The 16,582-nt window shown below is 37.3% G+C and overlaps 1 protein-coding gene across 3 annotated transcripts; it reads right to left on the bottom strand.

Annotated features, from left to right (window-relative positions):
• Nucleotides 1-10,064: 10,064 nt before the first annotated feature.
• Nucleotides 10,065-16,281, bottom strand: LOC126382058 (uncharacterized). Of its 3 annotated transcripts, XM_050031748.1 has the most exons (3): nucleotides 15,764-16,281; nucleotides 15,182-15,313; nucleotides 10,065-14,528 (listed from the first exon to the last, which is right to left on the bottom strand). In XM_050031748.1, exons 1-3 carry the CDS (start codon nucleotides 16,116-16,118, stop codon nucleotides 14,509-14,511), a joined length of 507 nt encoding a protein of 168 aa, XP_049887705.1. In that variant the 5' UTR covers nucleotides 16,119-16,281; the 3' UTR covers nucleotides 10,065-14,508. The 3 variants fall into 3 exon arrangements, with proteins under 3 accessions (XP_049887705.1, XP_049887703.1, XP_049887704.1); XM_050031746.1 differs by having other exon boundaries at nucleotides 10,065-15,313; nucleotides 15,764-16,265; XM_050031747.1 differs by lacking the exon at nucleotides 15,764-16,281 and having other exon boundaries at nucleotides 15,182-15,422.
• Nucleotides 16,282-16,582: the final 301 nt, after the last annotated feature.

Below are 16,582 nucleotides of genomic sequence, written 5' to 3'. Positions count from 1 at the left end.
CTTTGAAATAGACTACTCTGGGCGCCATCCCACTTGCGTCAGTCAGAGTACTGCGGGGCGGAAGGCAAGAGGGAAACCACTGGGCAGTGGTTTCCAGTAGCAGTATTTTTCCTTAAAAGGAGCATAAAGAATGCTACACCGACAAGAGCGTGGCTCTTAAATTAGTGATCATGAGATAATTGACAAAATAAAAGAAAATAAGACACCTGTTTTTTTTTAATGAGGCACAAGCCGTGAAAAAGTATCAGCGTGATTTTGAACTTTGGATCATGTCTTTTCAGCATGATAAAATGGTTATGGGGCCACGAAATGTGAACCAATCACCATACGATTTCTTCGGCCATAGAGTTAACCTGTCATGTTTAGGCGAACAAATAATTCCGTAGTCGCCTTTCTAAAAGTTTATGGGGGAAAAAATCTACCGAATGCAATACTTAGATTATTTAATTTATCTGTTTCATTATTCCCGGTTAAGAAGTAACAATACCTACAAGTCGCAAAATCAACGACATAATGTGGCATCGCGCCTATATCCTCGAAGGGGTAGGCTGACGTATATAATACACCCACTCCTCGCGAGCTATGTTTAAGCCCCATATAACAGGGGGCCTAGTGCCATAAGCCGGGCACAATTGCTGGAAACCACGTAATATCAATTATCCATGATGCAAACATTAATTTATTAACAATTTATTAAAGTAGTGTTCAATTCAATACTGTTGTTAAATTGAATTTTACGTTACAGAATAATCGCATTAAGAATTGTTTATTTTATTTTAACAGATATGAAATTTACAAAAGATAATTTGCCCAATTTTATAGTTTACTTGAAAAACAAAAAGACGAGGCACCCACCACAGGCTTCGTAAAAGATTTAATTATAAACAATTATTGAAATCCACTCAAGTTTCGTCAAAGAACAAACCTTATCAGCAACACGTTTCGTCAACATTACTGAAGAAGTTCACCCCGGATCATTTCCGGCTCAAACGTACCCATCAAACTGGCAGCGTCCGTGCTTCTGAAGGCACGTTATGTCGTTGGTCTCGGTTACTTCTTACCGATGTAAGTATGTAGTCGTTACATGAGTCATGTCAGGGGCCTTTGGTAGCTTAATAATAACCCTGACATCAGGGTTGATGAGGCTGGTATTCCACCTCACAATCCACACGATAAAAAGATGGTCAGAGAGATGCGCTGGACCAGAAATGACCCAGAGCGTCGATCGTGCCCCCTTTCTCTCAAACGTCACCCTAGGTCCCTGACAAAAGACAACGCCTCATGCCACGGGCCACCACTTTCAACTGGAAGGGCCAAAAATAATAATTCGCCGAAATAATAATAATATTCATAAGTTTTACCTACAAGTAAAACTTCGCACAGTACGTCACAAAGCCGGATATTTACGATCTTATATTCAGAACATTCCAACAACGCTTCGCCACGAGCCGGCCACAAAAATGCCCCAAGAATTTTTAGTTTCACGAATAAATTTCGAAAACTGCCGATACGGATACGTGCAAATGTATGCTTGGAACAAACATCACCTCGGCCAAACCCAACACGGGCCTGGCCATAAACAACCTGTGGAAAACGTGCTTCAAAACAATATCGGATTCTGGCCAAGTTTCCCAAGTTTATGTAAATTGTTCGTCTATTCACCGCAAGAAAGTTTGTATAGAGTTTTTTTAAAGTAATTTTTCATTCACGCAGGAACGGAGCTGGTGTTGATTGCTTGAGGAAAAGTACCTAGATGTTTTTTTGAAAGGTTTATATGGATAGATACACATTGTTTAAACAAAAAAAAAATATCCACTCGGACTAAGTATAGTGAAAGCATCCGAGACCACATCAGAGCTTTTCCAGTGACATTTGTGACTGTGCCGAATCATAATCATAAACAAGCTATATGCGTCCCACTGCTGGGCACAGGCCTCCCCACTGCGGGTTGGTGGGGTGATTTTACGGCTAATAGCCGGGACCAACGGCTTAATGTGGCCTCTGAAGCACGGAATCCCGAACGAGACGGTGTGCCAAATTAAATTATTAATATCATTCCATCGTTACACTGCAGGACCTCTCAAAGGTCTCCCTACCTCCACTCCTTTCTTGCCTAGGCTATCTTCTTCCAAGTGCATATCTACTCATCTCGCCATTTCCCCCCCGCTGGATTAGTAACAAAATCGAGGAACTTTTGTGACAACTTTGAAATTTCAAACAGCATGGATTTTTTCAGATCAGAGAGTTCTGAAAGGGTTCTCTATTTTTACGCATAATTTTTTATGTAATAATTTACCATGGCATAATGATACTTGTCCTATTATTAGTTACGCATAATATTAATTTGTCATAACTTTTTAAGCATAATTTTGAAACTCATAACTACCACAAGCATAAATAATTAATGACAATAATGACATATAAGCATAAGTATTATAAGCATAAAAACTATACTCCGAATAAGAAAAGTTTTGGCACAACTTTGAACATTTCCGAAACTTACTTTTTCCTTGGTTGCATTTGGTTCATGATTGTGACTTTTTATATTTTTTTACTCTATTTCATGCTGTTGGTGATCATTCGATATACTTTTCGTGTGTAAGATAAACATACTGGCGGCGTAGGGGTGGCCCAAGGGCCACCCCCGCCGCACCTAACCTACTGTTAACCTAAAATTATGACAAAACACTATTATTCTAAAAAAGAATTATGGATACCTATTTATATGCGAATCAAATTTATACCAACAAATATTAGTCCAGAAATAAATTATACCTAACAAATCAGTATTCTTAGATGTTATTATGGGAAACTACTATTATGCTTAAAAACGTTATGCGAAAAGGATTATAATAATTAAAATTATGACTAAACCATTTATGCATTTTAAGACAACATAGCAATTAATCTATTGCAAAATAATAATTTAAGGACGCACTGTGAACAAATGTCAAGTAGCAATATTGCTTTTTCAGAACAATTGCTTCAATGCGGCCTTTTTATTAGCCTTTCTTGCATCACAGAAAATGCAAAGCAGGGATTTTTAGAATCAGTTTCTAAATTGAATTGCCTATTCAACCATAAACATTATTCATCCTTACTTAAGACCCTAACAGAAACATGAGACTTATACAACAGCATTTCAATCCTACAAAAAGTATTTTTGTAGGATTGTTACACTGCCTTATTACCAAAGGAATAAGTCCGTAATGATAATTTTTCGACTGTTACCAACAGATAAGTATCTGTATTTAACACTTATTGTTACGACTGTTGGTCCTAAAGAGTATTAAAGACGCCATCTTGCTTTTATATCTCTTTTACAGCTTAGGTCAAGGGTGAATAGACTGGGGTCCATCAACCGATTTCTTCCTTACATTTTATTACCGTCGTACTTTTTTTCCATTTATTGGCTCTTAAAAAGGAAATTACCCACACAGAGTAACATTGTCACCTGTCTCCGTAAACATGCACACATGGACAATTTTATTCGGGTGTTTTATTAGTTTCGGACTCTGAGCGAGAAAAGTGTAGAGGCGACAATGCGACATATTATTATGACGGAGGTTTTCGTTAATGAACATCAATAGTTAAACGTCATTGTTTTAAGTTTATGCGGTTATTATCATAATTAAAACACATAATAACGGGATCTTACCGCGTTTTAAATATCGGGAGTCTCATATCCCCATTTAAACGCGGTAAGAACCCGTTATTATGTGTTTTAACTCCCACCTTACGATAGATGACTTCTGACTACCCCATTGGGACAAAGTCATAGCTTAGTCGTGAGCTTCTGTTATTATTTCCCACTGAGATAAGCGGAGACTACGGAATTATCGAACATTCCATGAATGGAAAAACTGTAGATAAGAATTATTATTATATGACATAATTAAAGTAAAAAAAGGTGACACTGCAGACATCGAAATTACTTATTACAGAGCTTCTAAGAAGTAATGTTCATTATTATTTTATCACAGGACAAGAATAAAACACCATGATTAGAAATAATTGATTTTATGAATATTTACATCATCATCATAGCATTGTCCCGTTTTTACAGAAGCGACTGCCTGTCTGACCTTCCAACCCGCGAAGGGAAAACCAACCCAATACCTACATATTTGGTCACGTACCTATGAAATTGCATTTCTCGGGAATGTGGTTTTCCTCACGATGTTTTCCATCGCCGCTGAGCATGTGGTAATGATTTATGATTCAAATATGAATTCGAAAACAACATGAGTATTTAAATCTTATCTTATCTAGCCTAAAGTGTCCCACTGCTGGGCAAAAGCCAGCCCATTAAATAAAAAGAAAAGAAAAAAAGAAGGAAGAAAGAGAAGAAGAGAGTATTTAAATAAATGTCATAATATCAGAATGTATATTAAACCATTGTCGCAGCAAACCAGGCCTAGATATCAGTCAAGGTAAGAACAAATACCTAAGCAGCCTAACGCTCTCTCTCTCTCTCTCGCTCTCTCTCTCTCGCTCTCTCTCTCTCTCTCTCTCTCTCTCTCCCTCTTATTCCTTAGCGACTTACGGCTAAATATTAAAGTAAGCCCAAGAGGGGATGAGGTCGGCACCCGATAATAATTGGTTACCGTTCTATACTCAATCTACTACCTACCTACTCAGTCTCTATCCACCCACTGGGTATAGCTCCTCTCTTTCACGCCATCCTTTCCGGTTCTGTGCAAATCTCATCCATTGCTTTCCGGCGTACCTCACAATGTCATCTGACCACCGGGCTGGTGGTCTGCCTCGATATCGCATACCATCCCTTTGCCACCGTTCAGTAACAGCCTTAGTCCATCTATTGTCTTCCCGTCTTGCCAAGTGTCCACTTAAGCTTAGCGATTCGTATACGTACATCTTCGACTTTAGTACGTTGCTGAATTTCGACTATGTCATGGATGCCAAACATGGCGCGCTCCATAGCCCGTTGTGCCACTCTAATTTTATAAACGTGCTCTTTCGTGAGCGACCATGCTCACCTACTAATATTCATTATTCTATGGCATAAGATTACGCGACCGGTACGAAATTACATCACCGATTTCCCGTGGATAATCAAATTGCGCAATTGCAGCAGTAGCGTAGCATTAAATTGTTACTTTAACCGCTTTCAACCCCGCCACAAACTTTGAAACTCCGTCATATATGAACATACTCGTAAAATCTACATCTGCAAATAGTCGCCGAAGCATATCTGACACAAAACGAGAACATCTTAGTCTTACATGATCCGAACTCCGACAATGCTACAAACTTTACGATTCCGCGACAAAGTAGCTCCATAGCACCTATTTGTTTGCTTTACTACCCATAATTTACTCATACTCAGAACCAGGTCAGGAGTTTTAGAAATTTTCAGCTTGCGCGTTTGTTTGTACACGTATCTACTTTGTAAGTTCCGTTGTAGTGTGGACTCGAACTACTAAGTCCTCTTTGCTATACTTAGTTGCAATTCAGACCCGATTCTTGTGCAACTTTACCCGAAGCATTTAGGAAGAGCTTGGAAGCGAGCGCAGTAAAAGGAGGTTTAGATTGGCGCAGTGAGAAGTTAGGTGAACTGTCTCTGGCTAGACTTGACCAGAGCTAGAGATACGGGTTTTGATTCCTGATTGAGGTGAAACTTTTATAAACTGAGTCGAATGCCAGTTGCTACCAACCTTACCCACAACGTAGAATAAAATAATAATATTTGTATAGAACGGTAACTCTCCGCCCCGCACTGAATCGTTGTCAAAAAAAACTGTTTCAGCTTCTGATGTAAGCACAAGAAGCCAACGAAATCACCATAGACTGTTTTTTTTTTTGAAGTACCATTTACAGAAAAATATAAAATATAATATGTGCCGTGCACATGCTTAATGCACTCCTTGCATCAGCACCAGAGTGTGATCTGTTTGTGAGTGAGTGGACGTATGTGTGTCGCGAGTGTCTGAGGTTCTGCGTGAAAATTAAATAAGTTTTTATATTGTTTAAACTTAAGTTTCATATGTTTTTTATTATACTGTTTATATTTAAAGTTTACATTTCGCGACTTTTCAGTGCGCTTCTGCACTGTAAAGTCGCGAAATGTAAATAAATAAATAAATAATAAAATTAAATAACTGTAATTGTTTGTGTATGTGTATAAGATTATATAATAAATTACCATCTGACATAAAACAATTACCTTTAACTCAATTTAAGACAAAATTGTATAAATGGCTCAATGAAAATAATTATTATAAAATTGAAGAATTTATGAGATAAAACTGTTTAAGATTACCCGTCGCACTACCAATATTGCATGCCTATTTTTATAAGCAAAACATGATGTACTTATTTACACTTTTTACCATGTTAAAATACCATGTTTTAAGCAAATAAATGATTATGATTATGATCGTATCTGAACTAGATTTACCTCACCCCCTCTGGGTCTTACTTTAGTTGTAAGGAGTAGCGCACATACGTAGATTACAACTACGCAATCAGCCCAGCTAAGTAAGAAAGTACGGAAAGTATTCTAGTACAGTTTTCTCCCTGCCTGATCACTCATCCTCAAAACTAGAGTGAGTAAGCATTTATTAGGTAAGATTGTACCACTTTAGACCACATCTCTTTACGTAAAAACCAGTTGAGTTAGAAACAAAGGAATAATTTCGGAGATCGTTTCCTACATTAAAACAAAAAACAACTTTACCTTTTTTTGACGATCAGATTGCATTAACTACTTAGCCGGACAAATGGGGGGTACCCAGTTGGGCATGAACCTCGGCTCAGGGCATCGTTTGAGGGGATCATTAAGCGTCGAAAGCGGGAAATCGCCGACCACGCCGCCGGTAGGCAGGGGCGGTGTCGGGGTCCTAAAGTGTTAGTTGTCGCGGGCTGATTGGCCGCCTCTATAGCTAGAGTAATCGGCTCGTCAGGATCGTATATAAACATCGTTACAAAGTTTACCCCTAAAACAACATTAGTGTAAAACAAGCCCAAATTCGGTGAAAAAGATTTCAAGACAAGGATTGGAACCTACAGCCCAGCTGGAAACACATTTTCCCCCCACCCAATAACGGTTCACTAAAAACAAATAATTCTGTATTTGCGATAAACATCTGCGACGAATAAGAAAATCTTATTACATGGTTTTGGTAATACATTTCCTGTTAAGTAAACACGTCTGTGGTTCCCCCAATTTCTTATTTCCCGTTTTATTTCTACTGTCATTTACAAGTGGTTGTTCTTTTTTGTTTACTTTTAGAGGTAGATACTATTTTCGTCTACGGTGGCGTCATACAAACTTTCCACTGTAAGTTTTTGTCAACCTTTGACACCTACATCGGCGGGGTCGTAGTCATTATATTTACACATACATGATTAAAATCACGCTCATAAACCCGATTTAAGGGCTTATTACACTTCTCAATCCAATAGACCCGATACATCGGGTATAGGTGCCTATAAAATGTAAGACGTAATCGTGACCGCGCCCATCGATGAACTATGACACTGCTTGATCTGAGGACCGACGATTTAAAAAATGTATTTCAGATGTCTACCGAAGACGATTACATATTTACTTGCAGAAGTGCAAGAGGTACCTCCCTGGCGCGGTGACACTGGCGCACTCTGAGCCATCGTGCTATAAAAGCGAAAGTGGAAAAGATGAAAATGAAAATACACGCTGCAAACCGGCCAAACACGCATCAGATGGTTTATTGAGCTAAAACAAAGAAAACAAAATAGATTTTTAGCGCTCTAGATCGAGCCCCACCGCAATGTATCATCTTCATGACACATTTAGACTATAAACCAAGAAAGAAAACTACGATCTTCTCTCTCACTCCCGCCTCGCCTAGCGGTCCATGCGTCTCTGGCATTACGTGATTTTATGTCATCAAGTTCACACATGATTCGCTCACCGTTAAGTTTTTTCCGCGTTTATCATGTTTTCCCTTCGCGGGTTGGAAGGTCAGACAGGCAGTCGCTTCTGTAAAAACCGGACCTGTCAAATCTTCAGTTTAGGTAAGCGGACCTTGTGTAAAATCAAGATAATGTTAGGGGGATGAGAGACATACAAAATCAATCAATATCAGACGAAAAATATGAGGTCCGAGTTCGATTCCCGATGGGGAAATTCCCAATGTCGAAATCACTTTGTGAGACTGTCCTTTGTTTGGAAAGAACTTTTCAGGCTTGAATCACCGGATTGTCTGAAAAAGTAACATGATTCCGTGCTTCGGAAGCCGGTGGTCCGGCTATTAGTCGTAAAACACCTCCACCAACCCGCAGTGGAGCAGCGTGGTGGAGTATGCTCCATATCCCCTCCGGTTGATTGAGGGGATGCCTGTGCCCAGTAGTGGGACGTATACTATAGGTTGTTTATGTTATGTTATGTTATGTAAAAAGAGCTTTATTACTTTACCTTTAGGCAAATAAGACTACAGTACAAGAAAGAACAATTTGAAAAAGAAAAACTGGCAGTGTCACTAACTACAAAATATTTTAGAATATTGACTACATCGCCGTACCCATAAAGTATAAGTATATGATACTATTCGTAGACCTCGATACTGCATGTTATATAGGACATAAACAGTGGATTTTAATTTCAGATACGAGTATGCTCGCATAAAGCGGCTCATTAAGTTATCATATGAGGGTGTGGTCCCACTGATGCAGAGCGGAGGGAACAAGGCTAGAACGGTAAACGATGTTGATGATGATGATGTTGTCGTTGATGTTGTGTTAATATATAAATAAATAAATAGATGCGTGGTTTTTTCGGATCGGAGTTGGCTACGAAATCTAGTTTATCTACAAGGCTTATTCTATAGAAATAAAAACATTGATGCAGCGTTCTAACAATAATGCCAATTTTTCTTTATTATTATTTTTCAATTTATTTTCCTATATCATGCAACTTGATCGATGTAAGTCAAAACAGCTCAACCTTAGATAAATATCACAGTAATTGTTTTTTTTTATTTTTTTTTTTGTTTTTTTAATTGTTGAAAACAAATTTTACTAGGCTGGACAATTGGGTAGTTTCCTAGGTAAAGATAAATTATGAAATTCTGATTACTAAATAAAAACGTTTTCTTTTTTCTATTTCACTTATTAAATTTATAATAAAGGCTAGTACCAGACGAAGAAGGCGGATCGCACCATCAGGTGGGAATAATAAATGTGGAGGAGAGAGAGAGAAAGAGAATTTATAATAAAGACTAGTACTTAAACAGCAAATGGTGGTCTTCTTAATCATAGCTATTTTTTCGAGGAACCATAAATTCATTTCAGTTTAATGCAAGTTAAGATTACACGTGTTATAACAGCATGAATTCTTCACAAACAGTACTTGTATCACTGAACACAAAAAATTATCTTCGTATTTTATAATAGCTACAGTTACGAGAATTAGACAGAAAGAAAGAGAATTTTTTGAACATGAAGTGTGTGCTAATAACTCAACAAAAATGATACAACTCGAGTTGTATTACTTTTCACCGACGGTACAGAAAATACGTAATACGATTTTATCGATCTGTCTCGGCTCATTTCCGCTCCTCTTCGCTTCTGCGGGAACGCACCCTTACTGTGATAGCGAAGTTTATAAGATGGCTATGTTATTGTGTAACGAATAGATGTTTGTTATTGTGGGTCATGTAATTTACTCACAAAAGAAACAAATTAATAATAAATAAATAGAACCCTGTCGCACTTATATACACGGTGTTCTTCTTCTTCTTATCGTGTGGGTTGTGAGGTAGATTTCCAGCCCCATCAACCCTGGTGTCAGGGTTATTATGGAGCCGCCAAAGGCCCCTGTTATAACTTATTTTTTCCTTGTTGCATATCGCATTAACTACTTAGCTGGGCAAATGGGAAATGCTGAGGCCTCTCACACGGTGTTAGTAACATCGTAACGAAAACTGTGAGGGATGATTTAGACCATGATTCTGAGTTGATATCAAGTGGAATTTTCTCAGCATACGTTACAATGTTACTAACTGAAGAAATCCTTGGGTATCGGGACGGTGAAATTTATTTAATGAAATAAAACAGCAGCGTCTTGTCTTGTGTTGTATTGAGAGAAGGGAAGAACGAAAGCTCCGCGAATGAATGTAATTACAAAAGTGTTTCCATATTTAAAATACAAATCTTAAATATATTTATATGTTTTCAACATAACTCCCAACAAGGCAAAAGATAATGCTTCGATAATGGACTGTAAGTATATAATTAATAGGTAACTGATTCAAATGTGTGCGATAACTTTTGCATTTGTCAGTGCTATGAAGAATAGTTTTAACTATCTATTACAATTACACATTCAACTTATTATTTATAATATTATCTATTTATAGTTTTAGTTTAAGTAGGTTAAGTTTAGAAGATAAGTACTTTTAATTTATCTAGCTTAAGTTTGGAAGGTAAGTACAATTATGTAAGTATGGTTTACTAGTATATAAGTTACTGTAATTTTACAATAAACATAACTACAATTATTTTTTGTTTTTCACTTAACCTTTTTAACTTTTATGTTATACAACCACTGAGGTAAGTATTACTGGTAAGTACCTATGTAAGTATCTAGTATTTATTTTTTACATTTATAATTAAGTAAAGTAAATTAAATTTTAAGTTTATGAACTTGTTACATAGGCAGCTAGTAATAGTGAAATCAATTATTTGCTCTTATAGTTATTATTCGATTATTTACTCTTATATATAACTTAGGAATTGTTCCTTTTACAAACGTAAATTGGTAAGTAACCAGTCTTAGTGACATAACTATAATTTAGTTAGGAAAATGAATAGTTTTACAATTCAACTTAATTAAACTTATTAATTAACTTAGCCTAAGTCTCTTGGCATCCTCTCAGGCACAATTAGGTTACCTGAGAAGCATCTAGGCCTACGAGAACTGGACAACCTTATACACAGGTAATAATAATAATAGGTAGTTAGACTGAGCCTGATAACAACTTACTTAAATTGTTAGGTATTTAATTTAAAGGCAATATGCAAACTTTAGTTATAGAAGTTTTGTGATAATTACCATTTGCTTTTTTAACTTCCATGGCTCTTATTTTTCCATCACTACCTGGAAATACCTTTGTGACTCTAGCCATTGGCCACGTCATGGGGGGTGTGTCCAATTCTTTCAGAATGACAAGATCGCCTATCTTTACATTTGGCATGTTATCTTTCCATTTTGGTCTATTCTGTAATACATTTAAATATTGTTTTGACCACTGTCTCCAGAACTGTTGTTTTAGAGCTGTACATTTTTCCCAAAACTTAAAAGTGTTTATATTATTTTGTGAGATATCTTGCTCTGGTAAACAAGTTAAGGGGCTTCCTGTCAAGAAGTGAGCAGGAGTGAGATATGATACATCATCACAGTCTGTAGACATTGGTGTTATAGGTCGAGAATTTAATATGCCTTCTATCTGTACAAGTACAGTGTACAGCTGCTCATAGGTGAGAATGTGACTACCTAATACTCTCTTTAGATGGTATTTAACGCTCTTTACTCCCGCTTCCCATAGTCCACCGAAGACCGGGGAGTAGCTGGGTATAAAATGAAAATTGATTCCCAACTGTGAGGCTGCACTCTGCACCTGTTGCTGATGAGCTACTGAGCTATTAAATTTGTACAATTCTTTTAACTGTGAGTTTGCACATTTGTAAGTACTAGCATTGTCGCAATAGACTTCTGTTGGAACATTCCTTCGTGCTATGAACCTTTTAAAGCTTGCTAAAAATGTGGCGGTAGTAAGATCCGACACTAGTTCTAGGTGTAAGGCTTTTGTTACAAAACACACATAGACAATTATGTAAGCCTTTGTTGTAATGACACTTCGAACACGGGATTGTTTAACAAGAATAGGCCCAGCAAAGTCCATTCCGACCTTTTTAAATGGTCGACTAGTAGTTACCCTGTCCGCAGGGAGTGAACCCATCAGCTGTTTGGCTGTTTCAGCCTTGAAACGAAAGCATGTTGTACATTTATATATTACACTCTTAATTAAGCGTAAAGCATTGACAATCCAATAACGTTGGTTTAAACTAGACAAAATTAATTTTTGACTTGCGTGCAAAAGCTTGTTATGTTCATTTTCAATTATCATACAAGTAATTAGAGATTGCCTAGGTAATATAATTTGATGCATTTGGTTATATGGCAAACCAGAATGTTGCAGTCTACCTCCTACCCGGAGAAGACCGTGAGCATCTATAAACGGGTTAAGCCCTCTTAAAGAAGCTTGTACTTGCATACCGTTTTGCAAAGCATTTAAATCTTTAGAAAAATACTTGAGCTGTTCGTGCTTTATAAGCAGAGATAATGCATTGTTAGTCTCAGCAAAGGAAACAAAGTTTTCTTTAATTTTGGCCGAGTTAGGTTTAGAATTATTACAAAATCTAATGACATATGCAAGTACAGGTTTCATTCTGTTAATATCAGAATATTTGTGAATAAAATTATCAAGGAATGACGACCCATTTGAGCTCAGCGATACCGCCGCACAGACCGCCTCGTTCTGTGAACATTTAATTTCAGGAATGTCCTCGGGTAATTGGTAAGTACAATTTTTAAATTTATAATTACAATCTGACATTTCCTTAGGCCCTGACCACCATAAGTGGTGATTTGGTAAGTCGCAGGGACTTGTTCCTCTGCTCAAGCAATCTGCAGGATTTTTATCTGTCTGTATATAGGACCAATTAAAGTTATTAGTACATTCAGTAATTAATTTTGTTCTATTCGCAATATAAGATTTTAATTTGATTGGATCGGTCTTCAACCACGCCAATACGACTTGTGAATCTGTGTAAAGGTGAACTTCATTTACTATCTGTTTCTGACTAATAGTATTGTATACTTTTGAAGCTAACTTGGCAAGTAAAAGCGCAGCGTTTAATTCTAAACGTGGGATGGTTAACTGTTTAGGTGCAATGGGATTTATGCGTGACTTAGAGCATAATAGTGACATTTGAACTTTACCTTGCATGTCAATAGTTCTCACATAAATTGCACAACCATATGCCACATTGGATGCGTCTGAAAATCCTATTAATTGAAATGTTTGATGTTCACTTTTACACATTGTATTCCTTTCAATATGAATACTTGACATGTTAGTTAAGTCATTATAAAGTGATTGCCATTTATTATTTAATTCTGGCGGAGGAATAGAATCCCAGTCTGTTTTGGACAGCCATAGCTTTTGCATAATATGTTTGGCTTGCACAAAGATTGGTCCAATCAGTCCAAGAGGGTCATAAAATTTACTGATAAAACTTAAGATTTCTCTTTTGGTCTTGACAGATTGCTTAGGCGGGGGGGAAAATTTAAAAGTGTCTGAATTGACGTCAAAATTCAACCCTAACGTTTTAACATCTTTTTGCATGTTAATTTCTCCAGAATACCTCTGTTCCTTCGGAATATCCTGTAAAATACTGGAATCGTTGGCTGACCATTTATGCAAGAAGAAACTACCTTTAGATAACAATTGTGAAAGTTGACTTTTTGTTTCTATTATTACATTTAAATCATTATGAGTATACAATATGTCATCAACATATGTTGCATTTAGAATTACTGGGACAGCCAAAGGATATTCATTTTTAGATCTATAAGCTAACTCATTTAAGCACCTTGTTGCTAAAAAAGATGAGTTTTTTAAGCCATAAGTAATAGTGTTTAATTGTAAACATTTTATGGATTCATGGGGGTCATCTCTCCATAATATATTTTGGAGTGACCTCTGACTTTTTTCTATTAAAACATTTCTAAACATACGCCTAATATCGCAAGCGAAAAAATATTTATTTAGTCTGAACAACAATAGAGTGTCGAATAATTCGTTTTGGACCACAGGGCCATTCAACATAATATCATTCAGAGAAATTTTATTTGTTGTTTTCATAGATTCGTCAAATACTGTACGTAAACGAGTACTAACTGCATTTTCACGTATGACAGGGTGATGTGGCATAAAGTATACCGCATCTTTGTTAAAATCGTAACTAGAAATATCGACATAGCTGGCATGGCCAAGGTCTATGTATTCATGAATAAAACTTTGATATTCTTTGAACAAAGCTTCATCTTTATGGAGCCTTTTCTCTAAATTCAAAAATCTGCGCATAGCGAGAACTAGAGAATTCCCTAAAGTATTGTTTACATCGTAAATTGGAATCTTTAAAGGCATTGAGACTTCAAATTTATTGTCAACAAGTTGAACCGTTTCATTAAAATATTCCTCACAATATTTTTGTTCAGACGTGGGGTGCTCAGGATATATTTCTGGTACAGCCTCAGATTTCCAGAACTGAATAACATTAGAATTTAAGTCTGTTTTACATTCTTGACAAAACAAAGAAACAGGGGTACTCTGAAGTTCATGGGGAGACTGTACGGGGACTTTTCCTGCAACCAAATAACCAAACTGCGTGTGAACGAGTCGGGGTGTCGCGGGATCGCTGAGCTCATTGTGCTGGTCCTCAAGCTGGGGCAGCAACGCCTGAAAAAAGATGTCAGCAGCTAATAAAATGTCTATCTCGCTTGTTTTATTGAATGTGTCATCGGCTAGTAATAAATTTTTTGGAATGTTAATAAGTGACAGGTCAAAACTGTTTTGTGGCAAGTTAGTAGTTATTTTGTCCACCACTAGGCAGTTAGTATTAACTTTATAGGGATAAGCACATGAAAATATGTCCACTTGCAAGGAACTTTGTATTTTCTTTCCAGTTTTAGCAATGCCAGAAACCTCTGTGTTTGTAGCTAGTAGATTTCTCCCAATTAGATTAGCTAATTTAGTTGTAATGAAAGATGACTGACTGCCAGAGTCTAATAAAGCCTTGACTATCAATTCCTGCCCATTTTTAGTTAATATTTTTACTTTGGCAGTAGGTAACAAAACTTGGTTGTTGTCATTTAAGCCTGACAGCAACGTTACCCCACCCTCAGTACTAGATGATGATGTTTCATTTCCATCATGCAAGAGCGTGTTGTGATTTTGCTTGCAGTGAGTGCATTTAAAATGAAAGCGACATTTCCCTGTATGGCTGTTTAAGCAGGTTTTGCATAGCTTTTTAGCTTTTATACATTCAACACGTTCTGCAATCGATGCAAGCAAAAACTTGGGGCATGAAAATATTTTGTGATCTGACTTACCACAGTAATAGCACTTAGCTACATGATTATTTGTTACTGCAGCAGTAGCTTGTACTTTCCTAGCGCCGATGACATCATTGTTGCTCGAGTTTTCGAGAGCTAGAGCTCTTGTTTCAAGATATTTTATGAAATCTGTAAAAGTTGGGGATTGAGATGAGTTCCTATCCAAACAGTAAGCTCTATTAGTGACTGGGTCGAGTTTGCGAGATAGAATGCATACAAGTATGCTGTCCCATTTGTCAACGGGTTCATTAAAATTTTTTAGAGCTGCTACATGCTGTTTTGCAACAGAAATTAAATTACGTAACATGGTTACATTTGGCCTGGGTATCGAGGCAAGATCCAATAACTTGGATATATGTTCAAATACAATTTTGTGACTATTATCATATCGATCACGCAGGATTGTCAATGCTTCACTGTAACTTGAGCCTTGTATTGGTAAATTATTAATAAGATCGAAGGCTTCTCCTTTTAGAAAACCACGTAAATACACAAACTTTTGAATGTCAACAATGTTAGAATCGTTATGTACAAGCGCCGTAAACAATTCGATGAAAGGTTTGTATTCTAGGTACTTGCCGTCGAATGGTGGTATTTGGATATCAGGGAGTTTTAACTTGGACGTGACGTTATTAGAACCGCCACTTGGCTTTGCCGCCGCCGCCGTCGTCCCGAATCTTGACTGCAAAGTAGTGCGCAGTAAGTCCATACACACAAAGTAGGCCTCTTCAACAGGAGTGGGATCATGGTCGTCGTTGACCTGAACAGTCAGGTCTATATACTCCTTGAAGATGGACTGGGCATGTTCTTGCTTCGTGCGTAACATTTGTTCGGATGCGGACGCGAGGAATTCCGACGTTAGCGAGTTGCGTAGGCGCGTCATCGTGCCTTTCACATATTTCCGCCTGTTAAATAGCTCGTTGTCGCTTGCCATATTGCTGACTAATTACGTAAACAAGTACTGAAAAAATATGGTCGCTCGGTATACGAAAACGTGGTAAAAAGATGATGCAATACAATTCCTGTTAAGATTGGGATCGAGATCGATTGTATTGAACGACAACGTTGATTGCTAAAAATCGCTCACTTCACTCCGAACTTCGCGTTTTTTGTAGCAATGTTAATGTTCCGTAATATGCTATGAGTGAGTGAGATAGCAATATTATTTGTATTGCGTTGTCCTTTGTCTTCGGCGTGTTTGACGAAATAAAATCGTTACAAATAAACGAACACTATTGAAGTTCTTCTTTGTAAATTCGGTTACACGCAGATGAAGATTGCTTTCTCCGGTTTTGAACACTTCGACGTCGGTGTGTCCTTCCGCCGCGGCAACGATGATTGAGTGAATGAATGAAGTACAATCTTACCGCGTTGCTCAGGAATAATGGCGACTGGAAT

This window comes from Pectinophora gossypiella, chromosome 3 (assembly GCF_024362695.1).
Source record: "Pectinophora gossypiella chromosome 3, ilPecGoss1.1, whole genome shotgun sequence".
Lineage (NCBI taxonomy): Eukaryota > Metazoa > Arthropoda > Insecta > Lepidoptera > Gelechiidae > Pectinophora > Pectinophora gossypiella.
Note: the sequence above shows the minus strand (reverse complement) of the source record. Positions and strands in the feature narration are given on the sequence as shown.

What these genes read in the sequence shown, in the direction of transcription:
- LOC126382058 (XM_050031746.1), bottom strand. Translation starts at nt 16,118, where the DNA reads ATGGCAAGCGACAACGAGCTATTTAACAGGCGGAAATATGTGAAAGGC. An exon ending in CCAAATACCACCATTCGACG is followed by an intron (nt 15,314 to 15,763) that starts GCAAGTACCTAG and finishes CAACTTTTACAG; the next exon opens with ATTTCATAAAATATCTTGAA.